At 45.1% G+C, this 18,077-nt stretch overlaps 1 protein-coding gene and 2 pseudogenes across 1 annotated transcript in view; 1 reads left to right on the plus strand and 2 right to left on the minus strand.

Annotated features, from left to right (window-relative positions):
• The window catches only part of SAE1 (SUMO1 activating enzyme subunit 1), a 78,065-nt gene that overhangs the window by 35,347 nt on the left and 24,641 nt on the right, over positions 1–18,077 (plus strand). Inside the window, exon 6 of the mRNA XM_006772027.2 lies at positions 4,819–4,924. Within this exon, the coding sequence (XP_006772090.1) occupies positions 4,819–4,924 (106 nt within the window). The remainder of the gene's footprint in view (positions 1–4,818; positions 4,925–18,077) is intronic.
• Positions 6,648–7,347, minus strand: LOC102774602 (annotated as a pseudogene).
• On the minus strand, positions 7,384–16,216 carry LOC102752984 (annotated as a pseudogene).

Consider the following 18,077-nt stretch of genomic DNA (forward strand, 5'->3'; position numbering starts at 1 on the left):
ATAGTAGACTTTTGGTAGCTTGGAAAACAAAAAAGGACATTAGCCCTGTCCAGGGCTAATGGTTAGTTAGAGTGTCGGCCTATGCACCGAAGGGTTGCAGGTTTGATTCCCGGTCAAGGGCACGTACCTGGGTTGCAGATTCCCTTCCCTTCCCACCCCCAGTAAGGGTGCCTGCAGGAGGCAGCCAGTCAATGTGTCTCTCACATCTATGTGTTGATGTTTATCTCTCTTTCTCCCCCCCCCCTTCCCTCCCTCTTTCCTTTCCACTCTGTCTGAAAAGCAGTGGAAAAAATATTCTCAGGTGAGGATTAACAACAACAAAGGGGGGGTCATTAATTGGAGGCAGGCTGGAGTAACACAAGAAGCACTGAATAACTGTTGTGATCTGAGAAGGGTAAAAAACCAGGCAGCTGGTGGTAGGAATTTGGCCCTTCTCTTAAGAGCCCTGCCATTAATATGGCTCCGCTTCCAACTTTCAAATTCTCACTTCCCCGGATAAAGACTCCGATTGGTCAGTCCTGGGCCATGGGCCCTCCACTGGCTCTGTCACCTGTGGCTGGAGGGCTAGTGCATATTACAGATAGGGCCACTGTGGGCCTCCTCCCCAGGTACCAGGGAACCTCCTAAAAGTTGTCTGCCACCGTCAGGCCTGAGAGGTAAATTCATTTGCCTGGGGTCACAACTTAGTGTCAAAACTGTCATGGTTCTGTCCTTAGACTTTGGGAGGCAAAAGGGCCTCTGTCCTTGGCCCTAGTGCTCTAGAAGGTCCCAGTTTGTCCTCCTTCCAGCCCTTCTCTCATAGCGTGAGGATTCCATGGCATCAAGGAGATGTGTCCACTGGAGCCCATAGCTTTTGCCCTCAGTTCTAGACCACATTCTGGACGCCTGGGACCCCGGAATTTTCTACCCAGACAACCCAGGCTTGCTTCCCAGGCGTTTTTGGGCTTCCTCCCTGATCTGACTCTGGAGTGCTGACTTTACCACAGTGTCTACATGCCTACGCCCCTGGAGGGTGGGGGTGGGATTTGGTGGGAAAGGACGAGCTGAGGGGACAAAGCTAAAAGAGAAGGGAAAACTGGGGGACAGCTTTCCCGGTACACCTCCTCCTGGCAGAGAACCCCAAGGAGTGTGAGAATCCCAAATGTGAACCTGATCTTCCAAGGTGGCTGTGGAGAAGGTATATTTATTAAGCAGGAGAATACAATATCTTTGATTTAGTAGCTTACTAGTTTGATTTATAACTAAACATGTAGATGTGATATATGGGTTTTCATTTGTACTCTTGTCCCAGTGTTAGAGGTGGGACTGACACTAAAACACACTTCTTTTTCTCATTCATTATCCAATAGTGGCTTATCGGACCAGTGGATTGTTAGCATTGTTCCTGGTGAGGCAAACTACGGAACCTCGGAATTACGGTCGTGGTAGTTTTTAAAATCTGATAAAACTTTGTTTCCTCATTATGATAACATTCCCAGCATACTGCTGATGGCTTGATCTGTGCTTAAAGCTCTTTAAGAAGGCTCTGGCAGCCTGTATAAGGCACTAAAGGTCACTAGGCTGACTACATGACTTATCTTTTGAGGTCAAACAGACCCATTGACCCAAAGGTTTGAGGGCACTGTAGACATCTTGTATACCAACTCAGAGGCAGAAAGCCACCTTAAAACCGTGACTATTGCTTGGCCAGTGTGGCTCAGTGGTTGAGCATGGACCCATGAACTAGGACAGGGATGGCGAACCTTTTGAGCTCGGCGTGTCAGCATTTTGAAAAACCCTAACTTAACTCTGGTGCCGTGTCACATATAGAAATTTTTTGATATTTGCAACCATAGTAAAACAAAGACTTATATTTTTGATATTTATTTTATATATTTAAATGCCATTTAACAAAGAAAAATCAACCAAAAAAATGAGTTCGCATGTCAGCTCTGACACACGTGTCATAGGTTCGCCATCACTGAACTAGGAGATCATGGTTCAATTTCTGGTCAGGGCACCTGCCCAGGTTTCGGGCTTGAGCCCTCGTAGGGGGCATGCAGAAGGCAGCCAATTGGTGATTCTCTCTCACTCTCTCCCTTCTTGTCTCTGAAATCAATAAAAACACTTTTTTTAAAAAAACCTTGACTGTTTTGCCCTGGTTGATGTGGGTCAGTTGGTCATCCTATGCACCGAAAAGTTGTTGGTTAGATTCCCGGTTGGGGCACATACCTGGATTGTGGGTTCCATCCCAGGTTGGGGCATATGTGGAAGGCAACCCATCGATATCTCTCTCTCTCTCCTCCCCCCGCTTCCTCTCTGAGCATGTCCTCAGGTGAGGATTAAAAGAAAAAGTAAACTTCGAGTGTATTTAATCTTCATTAACAATTTGGAATTTCATTTATAATATTCATTTTGATCCTTAATAAGCTATGTAAATTGCCTGGTAGCTGATAGATCTTGGTTCAGTAAGCCTCCTAAATTATACTCTTGTTATTTTGAGTCAGTCAGCCTCTCTCTCTCTCTCTTTTAAATATTGAGTGGGGGGGGGATTTGTATGATGCCGGGGTGTGTGTGTGTGTGTGTAGAGAAAGAGAAGAGAGGACCCCATACCTCTGTAAGTTTGAAATTATTTATACACACCCATTTTAAACCCAGTAAAAGTAACCAGTACTGAGAACCATTTTTTCCTGAACTGTCAGAGAGTAAGATGCCAACATAATGCCCCAACCATCATTCCCGGAGATTTCAGTTTGTATTTTCTCAAACAAGTCATCCTTCATAACCACAACCCAACCATCAAAATTAGGAAACTCATCCAGTTACATCATTACTGTCTAATCCTCGGACCCCATTCAAGTGTTGCCAGTTGCCCCAGTCATGTCCCTTTGGCAAAGGGTCCGGTTCAGGATCATGTGTGCATCTAGATTTTCATGGCACTTTTAAAGATTACGAGCCAGTTAGTCTGTAAAATGTCCCTTAGTTTGGGTTCATCTGATGTTCCCTTATGATTACATTCCAGCTACACATTTTGGCAAAAATATCATGGTACGGATGCTTCTCATCACGTTCTGTGGTCTGGCGCATGATTTCCATATGCCCTTTACTGCTAATGTTCACTTTCATCATTTGAGTGAGATTATGTCTGCCAGACTTCTTTGAATACAATTCCTCTTTTCCCCGTGTGACTAATATGTATTTTATAGAGAGGTATTTTGAAAATATGTAAATATCCCATTCCTCATTAAACTTGATTAATTTTAGGTCTGTGGACTAATGGATCCTAGTTTATTTTAAGTGTTGCAATCTATTATTACTTCTTTTTACCCTCAAATTGTTCCAGATTTGACCAGTGGGCACTTCCTTAAGCTGTGTCCTGTTTTCTGTTTCATGTCCCCATCATTCTTTGAGCACTTCTTGTTTCAGGGAATTGCATCTACATTTATTTCTTTATCTGTCCATACATTGAAAATGAGTTTATCCCCAAAACCACAGACTTCGTTCTAGTTTTCTCCCCATATTTCCAATTCTCTTCTCCGACATTGAGAGGCCTGGCCTCCCAGATTCTCAGTGTATTTACTAGTTGCAGCCAGTCTGTGGATATAGTCACTCTCTCTGCTGTCCCTGGGGAAGCCCTTCTTATCGTCTGTCTCCTCCAGGGAGGCCCCCAGCTCCTCTACACACACTCTCTCTTTCCTGCCCTCCCTCAGTCCCAGTACGTGACTTTGGATGGAATTGTTCAGGAAAGGGAAACCATTTTCTCATTCATATTTAATTGTTTACATTTTAGAGTATATATTATGTCATTTTCCAAGATTATTTGGTTTAGTTTAATAGGTTTTAGCCATACTTCTCCTACCACAGGGTTTTTGCCAATGCCATTTCCATTTCCATAGCCTGCAGCTTTCGTTTCATCCCCGTTGTTCTTTTTTCTTTTTATAGCTTTTTAAAAAAATATATATTTTATTGATTTTTTACAGTGAGGAAGGGAGAGAGATAGAGAGTTAGAAACATCGATGAGAGAGAAACATCAATCAGCTGCCTCCTGCACATCTCCCACTGGGGATGTGCCCTCAACCCATGTACATACCCTTGACCGGAATCGAACCTGGGACCTTTCAGTCCGCAGGCCGACGCTCTATCCACCGAGCCAAACCGGTTTGGGCATTTTTATAGCTTTTTTTCAAAATATTTTTTATTGATTTTAGAGAGGAAGAGAGAGATAGAAACATTAATGATGACAGAGAATCATTGATTGGCTGCCTCCTGCATGCCCCCCACTGGGGATCACAACCCAGGCATGTGCCCTTGGCCAGAATTGAACCTGGGACCCTTCAGCCCTCAGGCCAACGCTCTATCCACTGAGCCAAACCAGCCAGGGCCCGTTATTCTTTTTCTTGCTGTTACTTATTAGTATTGTCATCCATCAGCAGCAGCAAACATTCCTCTACTGAGAAACATTTATTAATTTTTGTTTGTTTTTATTTACTATTAAAAAAACTTTTATTGAATATCTCTAGACACATATTTTTCTTTGCTTTTATTTCTGTAGTGTAAATACACCCAGTAAGAGAAAGAACCAGAATGGTATTAGGGCTTTAGCTTTGCTCTGTCTTCCTTCAAGGCAGGGAGTATGTTATCATTGCTGTGTCCCAGTGCCCAGAGGAGCACTCAGTAAGTGCTTAATAAACGTTTATTGGATTTGAGTGGCCTCAGCTTCCTTTAATGAACAGTAAACCTTAGGTAATGACATTTCTCTCAGTGGTGAAGAGCTGTACTGCCTTGTGAGTTAAAGCCGAGCATAGTTTATCCCTGAGCTGTTTGCCTTTTTTTCAACAGAAAGTGGTCTTCTGCTCCATTAAAGAAGCCCTGGAGGTGGACTGGAGCAGCGACAAAGCAAAGGCCGCCCTGAAGCGCACAACTTCGGATTACTTTCTCCTTCAAGGTGAGGGCTCGAGGCTTCCGGTGAGCCGGGGCTTTGGGCTTTGATTTCTGCACATGTGGCGGCAGAGTCCAGATGGTTTCTTGATGTTCGCCCTGAGTTAGGTTCCTCATTAGTTGATTCTCAGTGGCCACACATCTGAGTGAATGGAGATGAGGACCGTCATGGAGCTCTGGTTTCTTAATGATTTTTGCTTTTTTCAAATCTCTTTTTTTTTTATTTGTTGAAATGACCTACCCTCTAAAGTTGATCCTGAGATAACAGTGTCATAAATCAAACATTTTCTCAGCACCGCTTTTCCCTCTACAGAGTTCCTCCTTGGCCCCCAAACCAGTTTTCCTCTCCTGAAAGGTCTCCCTCTCTCGCTTTCTCTCTCCCTCCTTACTGGGGCGGAGGGTAGGGGGGCGGCAGGGGCTGTTAGCTAAGTATTGTTTGGCTCCTTCTGCTTCGCACTTTTAGGTAATTTTTTTAATGTTGTTTTAAAAATAATCACTAACATTGAGTGCTTAGCACAAGCTGTGGGGCTAGATACTATGGCTAACCCTTTTTTATAGACAAAGAAACTGAGGCACAGAGAGAGAAAGGTGACTCATTCTCCGTTACACTGCAAGCACATGTCAAAATACCAGTTTGTTAATTAGTGTAAAAATAACTCATAGTTACTGCAGAAAATGCCAGAAAAGTAGAGAGAAAAAATCACCTTGACCTTCTGGGGATGTGCTTCCCAACTTCCTTTTCCACGCCCCAGTTCATGTAGCACAGCTACAGTATTGGAGGCCCTCCATCACCTGCCCAGGCGCCATGTGTTCACCCAGGCCTGCAAGTCAGTGAGTGTCTCTGCAGAACCATCACCCTTTCGCAGGGAGACTCTGAGGTGGAGATGTAGCTTTCCTTTGTAAAATCTACCAAGCATTTTTGGTTGCATTTAGACAGTATTTGGTCTTCTTTCCCCAGGGAAGAGAGGGGAGCTGATCCCTCCTTCCATCCCTTGGTCTGTGCAGACTCCAGGAACTCCCCCTCCAAGTCAGCACAGACAAAGTGCGTGCTAGCTCTCCAAAGGGAAATACATAAAGCTGTATAAAGCCTCCTTAATAAACTAGTAAGGAGATCAGACAGGGCTGAAGTTTATCTTTACATTATTTATGAGTAAAGCTCTTCCCATAGTAATTAATGGTGTTGACCCAGTTGGGGACAAGGAAAGTTGGGGGATGAACTACTTTAAAGCACTTAATATCCATTTGTATAGAAATAATGAAATGGGTTAAGTAGGAATGAGTCTTTGCATGTGAGTGTAGGACTCAGAAAATAGCCCCTTTAAGGACTCGGGCAGTGCAGCAAGGAAGTGCTACCTGGAGTCACAGCAGCACCCTCCTGCCTGGAGTTCAGAGAGAGCGGCGGGTCAGCCGTTTGGGAGAAGCTAATTGCTCAGTGCCTGGCGCATAGAAAGCCTCCGTAAGTAGTAGTTGTCCTTTTGCAAAGGTTTTGGGTCTAGCTGCTGCTTATAAATTAGTCATGCTGGTCAACTGGTATTTGAGTTTACCAGGATGCGGTGATTCCCAACCAGGGGCCGTTTTGCCTGCCAGACTGCTTGGTGGACTAAGTAAGGTTCTGGAAGTAAAGCGGCAAGCTCTTACGTTCTCATCCCCTGGTTCCCGCCCGCAGCTTAGAGCCCTCAGCTTGTCAGCATTAAGCTGACTCTGTGAGCACATCAGCTCATTCTTTTTTAACGGTGGCAGTATGGTTTATTCAGCTGGGCCTTAGTGCGGGCGCTGGGGCTTGCCCCTGGTGCTCTTCATGTACAAAGCCGGAACGTTCTGCCAGTTCTTTTTGAGCAATGACACCAGGAAATTGACAGCTAAGTGGATGCTGTACACAAGCTCATCATCTGTCATCTTCACATGGCCAGCAGCCCCTGCCAGACACAGCACCTTCTTCATCTGGAACTTGATTGTGGTTTTCACTTCATCGACTTTGGCCACCATGTTCTCCTTGTGGGTCAACAAGGAAGGGAATTTGCCAGCCTTATTCAGGCCTGGGCCCAGGATTCATGAGATCTGCTTGATCAGAGACTCCGAAGCCAAAAGGCATCATACTTCTTGGCCAGCTTCTTGACCAGTTTCTTATTCTTGTTGAGTTTCTTTAGTGCCTCGATGTCCATGTGCGGGATGTCCACGGCCTTGGCCTCGTCGCAGTGCTGCTGGCCCCCCGGCGCACACACGGAGAAGTTGGGGCGGGGCGTGGACTTCAGCCTGACGGTGCCCGAGAAGCGTTTGTCCTTCTGAGGGTCATAGTTCTTCAGGCTGATCTGCAGCTCCACTGGCTCCAGAAACTTCCGGCGCTTGCGCTGGTTCCCGTGCAGGACCTCCCGCACTGTCTCGTAAAGGGTGTCGCGGGAGACTTCGCTGCTCATGGTTCCTCGCGCTGCAAAAACCAGAAAAGAGCTCTTTAAAAATTTTTTTTTTCCATCATCAAAACTTTATTGAAAAATTGATACCAAAATAGGAGATCACTGTTGTATACTTACAAAATTAAATGTAATTACCTTATCCTGGTAGATTAACTGGAATTACTAAACTGATAAGGCTTTTTGTGATACAACCCAAATTCAGGAAGCTGTGTGGATCATTAGTGTTGCTTTCTTCTACATGAACATCCTTCCGTGAGCCTAGCCTTTCCTCCTGTCGGCTGGCACAACACTGTTGACAACCTACGCAAAGAACCACCGTCTGAGCGTGGCTGAAAACTGGTGATCTTGTAGCAACCTGCACATTTTACAGCCATAAAATAAGAATTTGGACTTTGAACTAGCCGTTTCTTTTTATGTTTTTTCTTTTCCTCTTCCAAGGATGGGTGTAGTAAATCTCGCCAAAGGCATGTTGATCCTCTCGCAGGCACAGCCCGTTCCCTCTTTTTAATTTTTACTGATTTCAGAGCGGGAAGGAGAGGGAGAGAGATAGAAACATTAATGATGAGAGAATCACTGATCGGCTGCCTCCTGCACACCCCACAGTGGGGATCAAGCCCGCAACCCAGGCATGTATCCTGACCAGGAATCGAACCATGACCTTCTGATTCATAGGTTTACACTCAAACACTGAGCCACGCTGGCCGGGCTCCTTATTCTCATGTTCAGAGAAATACTTATTCCAGTTTTCTGCTCAGCCATTCACAGAACTGAGATTCTCCTGTAATTTGACCTTGTGGGACTTATGCAGGACACAGCAGCCTCCACAGGTGAACTTGCCTCTGCCAGGTACACTGCCATCATCTGTCTTTGTGACCTTGGGCATAGATAGGTCAGTTGCCTCTTTAGGATTTTATTTCCTCGCCTATAGAAATGGGAGGACTATGTTAGCCAGCCTCTCTCTGAAATCTCTTCTCATTCTAAATAGTCAGTGAGTGTGTCTTGTTTTTCTGTATTTTTTATTTTTATGCTTTTAACAACTTTATTGAGGTATGATAAATAAACAGAAAGTTTACCCATTTTGAGCGTACAGGCAGGTTTTGTGACCAGTCTCATCCTGAAAGTCACATAAATCGTTTTTAGTTTTTCCCAGTCCTTGGAATTTGTTCCCCAGACCCTTCTAGGAATGTGACGGATCCACCTGCCTCAGGAGTTCCTAGTGAGGACAGGTGTTCGGCTGTGATGCGCACCTGAGAATACCTTACAGGGAACCTGACTTGGTTTCACCATTGGAGGACATAGTAGGTGCTTGATAAGTATTTTTGGCCTGAGTGACTGGTATTGCTTATCTGGTCATTTACTCCACTCTGGAGGGAGAGCCGCCGGCCCACTGGTGACCCCGCAGGATCCTCTCACCTGTCTGCTTCCCCGGGCACCCAGCAGGCTTTGGATTCCAGTGCCTCACATGTGGATGGTTCTTACTGCCCTGTACACGATTCAGCGTCCGGGGAAGCAGCTGCCCTCCCGTCCATGTGCGTGTGTTTGCCTTGTTTGGGTGCTGAGTGTTTTTCCAGTTTACTTAATAAGATAGTGGCCAGACTGAACGCTTCCTGCTGCATTTTTCCACTATCTTGAGCGTTGGCCTCGCCATCTGTGAGCAAAAGGTCTCATCTTTTTATTATTCTCCCATGGCATGTTGCAAAACATTAAGCATGAGCTGGTTTCCTGTGGCAAAAAGTTGACTTTGATTTGTTCTTTTTGAGGTTAGTGTGAGTTTATCATAACAGGAGTGCTAAAAATATCAGGTCTGGTATGGAAACAGCATTCAGTTACCAGCATGAACAATAACAGGCAGGTTTAGTCCAGAGCAGGAAGAAATGGACTTCATCTCAAAATGAGAATTACTTAGCACAGAGTCCTTCGTCTCTCTTCTGAAGACTCATGAAAAAGAACCTAGGCCATCTTTGAGCCACAGGGTTAAAGCTGCGAATAATCTTAGACCAAACATTTTTGAGCACCTTGTGTGCCAGATCCCGTGCCTGGGAATCATCAGAGGAGGAAGAGGAATTCTTGTTGCCAGTGGAAAAGACAAACACAGATCATTCTGCTTCTCTCGAGGAGCGCTGTAACAGGGCAATGGAAAAAGCTGTCGTGTTGTGCTGGTCTGTTTTTCAGTGTGCGGATTATTTCATAATCAAAAGCAAACTATGGGGAGCTCAGGGAACTGAGGGTGTGGCCATGTTTGGGAGGTTGAAAAGTCTTCATAGAGGAGGAGACTTCTGAGCTGGGTGTTAAAGGCTCGGTATTTGCGAGGCGGTGAAGAGGCGAGACCGTTGCCGGCAGAGGAGCAGACGTGTAGGCAAGGCAGGCAGCACTGCAAGCACCATGTCCCCGTGAGACGAGCTGGTGGGAACTGGCCAGAGGAGATCATCAGGCCCTGCTTTTAGGCTTTTTATATTACAGCCAGTGCTTCTCTGGGAACATCTGTAAAATACAGATTCCCTGGTTCTCACTCAGATTGACCGAATCAGAATAGCTAGGCGTGGCTGGCACTGCCTCATTTCTGTAAAGCCCCAGGTTTCTGAAGGGTGAGCCAGTTAGCGCGAGACCATTGCCACAGGAGAACGGGAACTCACATCTGGTGTCAAAGCCTTGATTTACTATTTTAAAAAATTTTGTGGGCTCAGACACTAGGGTGGTGGGGGCTTGCCCTTGGGGGTGGGAGTGGCCGGGTGGGGGGTCAGTTGGGAAAAAAGGAGACATATGTAATGCTTTACCTTAAACAATTTTTTAAAAAGGGTTTTAATTAATTAGATAGAAATATCGATTTGTTGTTCTACTTACTTATGCATTCATTGGTTAATTCTTCTATATGCCCTGACTGGGGGTCAAATCCACAACATTGGTGTATTGGGACAATGCTCTAACTGAGCTTCCCGGCCATGGCTGATTAAGTCCTGTGTGTCAAACGGCGGCATTACAGGAAAAAAAGGAACTAACCCATGTACTAAAGAGAAAAACACTATAAACAAATATTGAATTCTGGTTAGTAGGTTTGTTTTTCACAGTGATATGGGTTAGTAATTCTGAAACTGTGTATTCTAGAATTGAGCAAATAAATAGGTAAGTACAGGATGGGGGCAAAAGTAGGTTTACAGTTGTGAGTATGTGAAATGCAGTTTATTCTTGTTTTAGTGATTAATTATTATTTTCCATACGAGCAACTGTAAACCTACTTTGCCCCACCCTGTGTATTGTGGATAATGTTTGTTTGTTTATTGCCAGAAAAAGGAGTTTCTCTAAATATGGAAGGTGGAAAAGGTTAGAAGGAACCCTGTGGGATTGGATTGGAATTAGAGTCATCAGGTGAAGCCATGGTTTTTTATTTGTAGCTATAGAAATAGTTGTGTTTATGTATGTTTTCACATTTATATATATATATTTTCTAGCATTTGTTGAGAGGGCTTAGAAGCAAAGACACTCCAATAGCAATGAACCCACTTCATACCCAGATTATAATTGTTAGTATCCAAGAAAACAGGGATCCTTGGAGAAATGGTTGATTCTGGGGCTGGGGTAAGAAAATTGTAGGTGAGCTTGGAATATCTGCTATGCCAGAAAATGGGGAAGGGCTCAAAGAATGGTGGGTCATGTCAACAGGACCCAGGAGCCAGCTTTTTGGGCCAATTAAAGGATCAAATAAATAATGGTAGGAATAGATTATAACCCATAGAATAAAATAAGAACCCATGAGTCTACACTGACAGGTAAATAAATGGGGGAAAGGAGAAAGTTCTTTTGTTTTACAGTAGAATAATAAATTAAACAGGAATGGTACAGGTAAAATACCTGTATTTTCACCATAGTGCTAAAAATTATTTGTCAAGAGTCATTGATGGATGCTAAAACTAATGGGAAAGTGTGCTGTAAACAGGATAGTTGTCTCCTCCCACGATGCTTTATTTATTATTATTATTTTTTAATATATTTTATTGATTTTTTACAGAGAGGAGGGGAGTGGGATAGAGAGTTAGAAACATCCATGAGAGAGAAACATCGATCAGCTGCCTCCTGCACACCCCCCACTGGGGATGTGCCCGCAACCAAGGTACATGCCCTTGACCGGAATCGAACCTGGGACCCTTCAGTCCGTAGCGCGACGCTCTATCCACGGAGCCAAACCGGTCAGGGCTATTTATTATTTTTAATCCTCACCAAGGATATTGTTTCCATTGATTTTCAGACATAGTGGAAGGGAGGGAGGTGGATGGAAAAGAGAGAGAATCGATTGGTTGCCTCCTGCATGAGCCCTGACCAGGGCCTGGGCCGAGGAGGACCCTGCAACCAAGGTACATGCCCTTGACCGGAATCAAACCCAGGACACTTTGGTCCACAGGCAGATGCTCTATCCACTGAGCCAAACCACCTAAGGCTAAAAATACATATTTTAAATTTTATTTTTATATTTCTTTTTTAAATATACTTTTTATTGATTTCAGAGAGGAAGGGAGAGGGAGAGAGAAGAAACATCAATGATGAGAGAGAATCATTGATTGGCTGTGTCCTGCATGCCCCACACTGGGGATCGAGCCCACAACCCAGGCATGTGCCCTTGACTGGAATCAAACCTGGGACCCTTCAGTCTGCGGGCCGACACTCTATGCACTGAGACAAACCAGCTAGGGCATATATTTTTTTTATTGATTTCAGAGAGTAAGAGAGAGGGAGAGAGAAAAGTATCAATGAGAGAGTCATTGATAACTGCCTCCTGCACACCCACTACTAGGGATCAAACTCGCAACCTGGGCATGTGCCCTGACAGGGAATCGAACTGTGACCTCCTGGTTCATAGGTTGATGCTCAACCACTGAGCAACACCAGCCAGGCCCAAGAAGCTTTTTAATACTGAGAGACACTTTTGAGCAGTGGTCACCAGCTGGTGGTCCATGAGGTCCGAAAGTTTGGCGACTGCTGCTTTAGAGAATACTAGCAGATTGTTCCTCAACCAAGAGATCTAAGTTAGCGTTCCAAGAATAGGACAAATAGATCTCATGCCTGTTGATAGTATGCACTGAGAAAGACACACACAGGGTTTCCTGTCCAAGTGTGTAAGGACACAGCACCATGCAGGAATTCTTGTCCAGGGTTGGTAGTCAGAATTTATTATGAAGAGACATCAGACAAACTCGAATTGAAGAATATTCTGTAAACAAAAATATGGCCTGTTCTCTTCAAAGTATCCTAAAGGACTGAGGAACCCCATTTCAGATAAAAGGCGAATGAAGAGACATGACAATGAAATGGCGTGTAGAATCCCGGAGTGGATCTGAGAGCTGGGAAGATTTTTCTTTATGCTCTCAAGGGCGTTAATGGGACAATTGGTCAAATTTGATAAAGGTCCGTAGATTAGATAAGAATACTCATATCAGTGTTGATTTTGTAATTTTGATAATTGTTTTATGGTTATGTAAGAGAATGTTCTTGTATGTAGGGGTGAATTTCAAATTATTCAGGAAAAATGTGTATGTATAGATAAAAATATAAAGAAATAATGACAAATGTGGTAGCATATTTACATTTGGGGAATCTAAATGCAGTTATTCGGGAATTCTGTATAATTTTTCTATGATTCTACAATTATTCAACATAAATTTTAAAATAACCAAAAAAAGCCGGTTCTCAGCACCTGGGACAACCTTGATATTTGATGACCGGTTGAATAATGCCTGCAAAGAGCTTCCCGATCTGGACCGGGTCCATGGGAAGGGGACCCATTTAGCAGTGTATCCTATCATCTCTACAGAGGGTGGGGGTCTAACCTGGTGTTCTTTGTGTACAGTTCTTCTGGAAAGGAGCCATATAGGTTTCCCCAGATTTGCCCGGGTGCCGAGAGAGCTCTGCTGTGGCAGAAATCCCACGGCCCATCAGTGGGAACACAAAGCCTTGATGAACCAGGCAAGAGGTGTAGTGAGTACAACCCCACTGCCAAGCAAGGCGGGATGGCCTCCCCCTTGGGCCCTTGCTCTGCAAAAAGCATTTCCTCTGGCATACAGTAGTGTTAGGCCCACTGTGGGGGGTTTATTTGCACATAAACTTTCCAACTGCAGACAGGCCTTCAGTTTTTGTCTAGAGCTGGGTAAGACCTTACTAGGAATACAAGCAGTGGCTTGGAGGCAGGTCCTAGAGGGGCAGAGGACCTCCCGTGGTGGCCTTTGGTGAGGCACTTTCTCCTGCTGACCCTGAGGTGGGTTGTGGATTAGATTAAGGATAAGGATTAAGGATAAGCCAGGAAATGTTCTAATGGGCCGCCTATGTGCATCTGGAGCTGGGATGAGTCTGTTGGACCAATGCTCCAAATTGTTACTTAGTTTTCTTCCAACGATTGCCCATCTTCTCTTCTGCGGACCATTAATCAAGTTCATTTAGAGTCCTAGGCAAGCACCGTCTGTAGCACTCTATGAAGTTCAACCTAGACCACTCCGTCCTTCCTCTTCATGTGCCCGGAGTTCTTCCAGAGGGTTGGTTGCCTCCCAGCGGCCCTCTGCCTCCCATTTTCCATTTTCAGTTACCAGACTAGTCTACTGAAAAACTAAAACCCTTCCATGATTGTACTTTGCCTTCAGAATACAATTTAGACTTCCTGGATTAACATCCCAGACCTAGGGCCAGCTGGCCTTTCTCATTCCATCCCTTCTGCCCTCCTTGAACCTTACACTCATGTCAGACTATTTGTTATCCCCCAAACATCTGTCACCTCATGCTGTCAATCACATTTCTATACACATTCATATTCCTTCCCCCGAGATTACCTGCTTTGGCCCTTCCCTCTTACCTTTACTGCTCAGCTCTGGTGTTACCTCCAAAACCTGACTCACTTGTCTGAGTTGGGTTTTCTTCCTCTGAAATCCCATCCCACCCTCTGGACAACAGGACTGACTTGAGGGTAGGGACCATAGCTCCTCATCTCTTGACTGTCCAGTACAGGCCTGACGCAGAACTGGGCTTGGTAGATGTAGAGTGATTGATTGCTGTGATCACCTGTCCTGTTTGGAGAATTGTGCCAATTTTTTTTTTAATCAATTTTTTCCATGGCTTTTAGAGTGGGAGGGAGAGAAGGAGTGGGTGAGAGAGACACATTGACTGGTTTGTCTTCTGCATATGCCCCAACTGGGGAAGGGGAGTGAACCCACAACCCAGGTACATGTTTGGTGCCTGGGCAGACACTAACCATCAAGCAGCTCTGGCCAGGATGAATCTTGCCAATGCTTAACTTAAGGCTTTATTAATTTACTAGAGGCCCGGTGCACGAAATTTTTGCACGAGGGGAGGGTAGGGAGGAAGGTCCCCTCAGGCCAGCCTGCACCCTCTCCAATCTGGGACCCCCTTGGGGGATGTTTGACTGCCCTCTCAAAATCCTGGACCACTGGCTCCTAATCGCTCAGCTGCCTGCCTGCCTGATCGCCCCTCACTGCCTCTGTGTGCCAGCCTGATCGCCCCTAAGTGACTCCCAGTGCTGTCCAGGTCATCCCCAACTGCCCCCTCCCTGCCGGCCTGTTCACTTCTTACTGCCCGTCCATCTCCCCCCCCACCAGTCAGCCTGGCCGCCCCAAGCAGCCTGGTGTGCAGTCATTTGATCGTCCCTCACTAACCCCCCTGCCAGCCTGGTCGTAGGCAGCCATCTTGTAAGGGCGTGAGGGTTAATTTGCATATTACCTCTTTATTATATAGGACTGGAGGCCCAGTGCACAATTGGGGCCGGGAAGGGACCATGGGAGGGCTCCAGGGTGTGTCCAGCCCGTCTCGCCCAGTCCCAGTCTGCCCGACCCCAGCAGCAAACTAACTACCTGTCAGAGCGTCTGCCCCCTGGTGGTCAGTGCACTTCATAGCGACTGGTCAAATGAACGGTTGGACACTTAGCATATTAGGCTTTTATTGTATAGGATAGGATTTGAGGCCTATGTAAAGCCATCTAGGTGGTGCTAATTTGCATAGTTGACCATGACCTTTTCTCACTGTGCCACACTTGAAAGACAGGAAGTATCTCTAAACCCCAAGACTTGGCTGCAGGACTGTGCCTAAACCATCCACAGGATTGGAGAGCACTTCTGTTCTCCTTTAACTCCTTGTCTCCAGGCAGCAAGGGCCCGTCACTAACCAGTAGCTCCTATCTCTGCTAGAGTTCGCGAGGTCAGCCTAGGCCCTCCTTGGGGGGAATTTGTATCTTTTCTAAGATGACCGGTTGTTCTTGGTTCATAAATCTAGCCAAATGAGTTTGGAGTTCACGTCTGCTTTATCCTGCCAGTAGAACCTTCTCAGTCACCAAAGCCTTGAGGTCTCCAGATTTGGATTTGGAAGAAAGAAGTTAGTTCCACCTCTGCCATATACTTCCTGGCCTTGAGCAAGTCCCCCCACTTCATGGCTTCTGTTTTCTCATAGAAACGGAGATTTTTGACAGTCCTCTCTTCCCAATGGTCATGTGCAGGAGAGCCTTAGAAATCGTCCTGTTTTTTCCTTTTCTAAGTTGTAAGTAAAGGTAAGGCAACTTAGTAAAAATATTCAGATACCTCAGAGGAAACTGCCATTTCTTGCATATTCTTCCAGAACTTTCTAGCATTTTATACCTCACCACTGCATGGATTCTTTTACAAGATTTCCTATCGGTGGACACTTTGTAATTTGTTAATTGTTGCAGGTAGACTTTAGGGAACTTCTTTAATTCCTCCTTCCTCAAATCTGCCTGCTCCCAGTACACTCCCAACTTCCCTGTTTTTATGATTTTTTTAATTGACTTTGTCTCCAGACCTCAGCTTGATTTGGTGATCAGTTCTCTTCAGAAGGAACTTCTTATTTTAGAACTTGTCACCTTTGTAAACCAGGCCAAAGGCAGCCATCGCCGTTTGGACCTAGTGTTCCCCAGGGGGTGTTTGGTCCCAGCAATGACAAGAACTGCTGAGGAGGAGACAGCCACAGGGAAATGGGTTCCGATAATGGGGCAGCAGCTGAGCACTTGTTGATTTGCTGCTGTCATGACCACAGAGTTTAAAAATAATTTGTAGGGAGGGAGAAAGAAAAAACAGTGGTTTTGGTTTTTTTTTGTTTGGTGCCACTGCTTTATCTATCAGTGGTAGAGAGAAGGCAGACCACAGTCATTCAGAAAGGAAGGAGGCACTGTCATGCAGAGCGGGGAGGGCAGAGGTGACCCACAGTGCTGTTCAGCCACCAGCAGGTAGAGTGGTGAGAGCACCTACTCATAGGGCACAGGGACTGAATGAAGATCTGGCACATTGCGTATTGATAATTGTTGATTAGCACTCTTTGTGCATCATGATCACATTAAATCTTCACAGCGCCCTCACGAGAGCAGATCTTATTGCGATCATCCCATTTTCACAAGAAGAAATTGAGTCTTGGAGAGGTTAAGTCATTTGTCCAAGTTCTCCACACCTAGAAAGTGTTGAAGCATCACCGAACACTGCATATTTCAGAGCGCTCAGTCAGCTTTTAATTATTAACATCACTAATAATAGCAGTATGTCCGTTTTTGAAATCTGAACTTCACAAGAGCCTTGTGACATTTTCTTAATCCACTTTTGCAGATGGGAAACTAAGGCCCAAGGAGACCAGATTGCAATAATGGGCAACATTGTCAGCAACCTGCCTTGTTTTTTCTTTGCAGGCCCACATCTCCCCCACCCCCGGCTCTAGCCTGTTTGAGCAGCTCTTGGGCCCCAAGCCCAGCTGCGATTCTTGTTTAAAGCCTCACATCTTTTCTCTGAGTGTCAGACAACAGTCACGGGAATGTCCTGTGCCATCTTCCCTCGGTGAGAGTGGTTGGCAGAGAGCAGCAGATGCCCAGAGTCAAGGTCATGTGCCACTCAAGTGCTGGGCTGGAGAAAAGACCCTGTCTCCCTGCTGCTTGTGACCGGGCAGGGTGGGTCTGAATGGAGAGGGCTCTGTCAGACTCGTTATTGAGTAGGGGGTGCAGTTGGCCAAGCTGATCCGTGAGGGGCCCTGCACTGGGCAGGGAGCTCTGTCCTTCTCTACATAATTCACCTCTGTGATTTAGAATTTTGTCCCCTTCTTTTGTAAATGGCAGTATTTTCTTACTAGGCAGAATGTTCTACTTGAAAGGTGAGAGTTAAGCTCAGGAACCACTTGACACTTTTTAGAGGAGAAATAGAACATTTGGCTGCAGAGTCTTAATGGGTAGTTTGTGTTATTCCAAACTGGTGGGCTGTAGGGTGGAGAGACAAACCTATTTGAAGTGATTTTTAACAATAAGCATGTTTTCTGTCTTGTCTCTGTTCCTAGGGAGACAGTATAACATAGAGGTTGGCAGTGCAGTGACTTTTGAGTCCATTGTGATCCTGAGCCTCTCCAAAGCCTCAGTTTCCCACCTTTGAAATGGGGATGGTAACAGTTATACATAGAGGAGTATTCTGAATGTAGGATATCAAATGCCTTTTTAAGAAACTAAATGTTGCAAAAATCGTGACTAAAAACTGCTTAGACATAATCTTAGTAGCTGAATAATATTCATTCTGTCAGTATATCATATGAAGCCACCCTATTATTGGATGTGAGATTATTTCCATATTTTCTGTAGTATAAATAACATGGCAATGACCTTTTTAAAAAAAATATATATATATATATTTTATTGATTTTTTTACAGAGAAGAAGGGAGAGTGATAGAGAGTTAGAAACATCGATGAGAGAGAAACATCGATCAGCTGCCTCCTGCACACCTCC

This window comes from Myotis davidii, unplaced genomic scaffold (genome assembly GCF_000327345.1).
Source record: "Myotis davidii unplaced genomic scaffold, ASM32734v1 scaffold566, whole genome shotgun sequence".
Classification (NCBI taxonomy): domain Eukaryota; kingdom Metazoa; phylum Chordata; class Mammalia; order Chiroptera; family Vespertilionidae; genus Myotis; species Myotis davidii.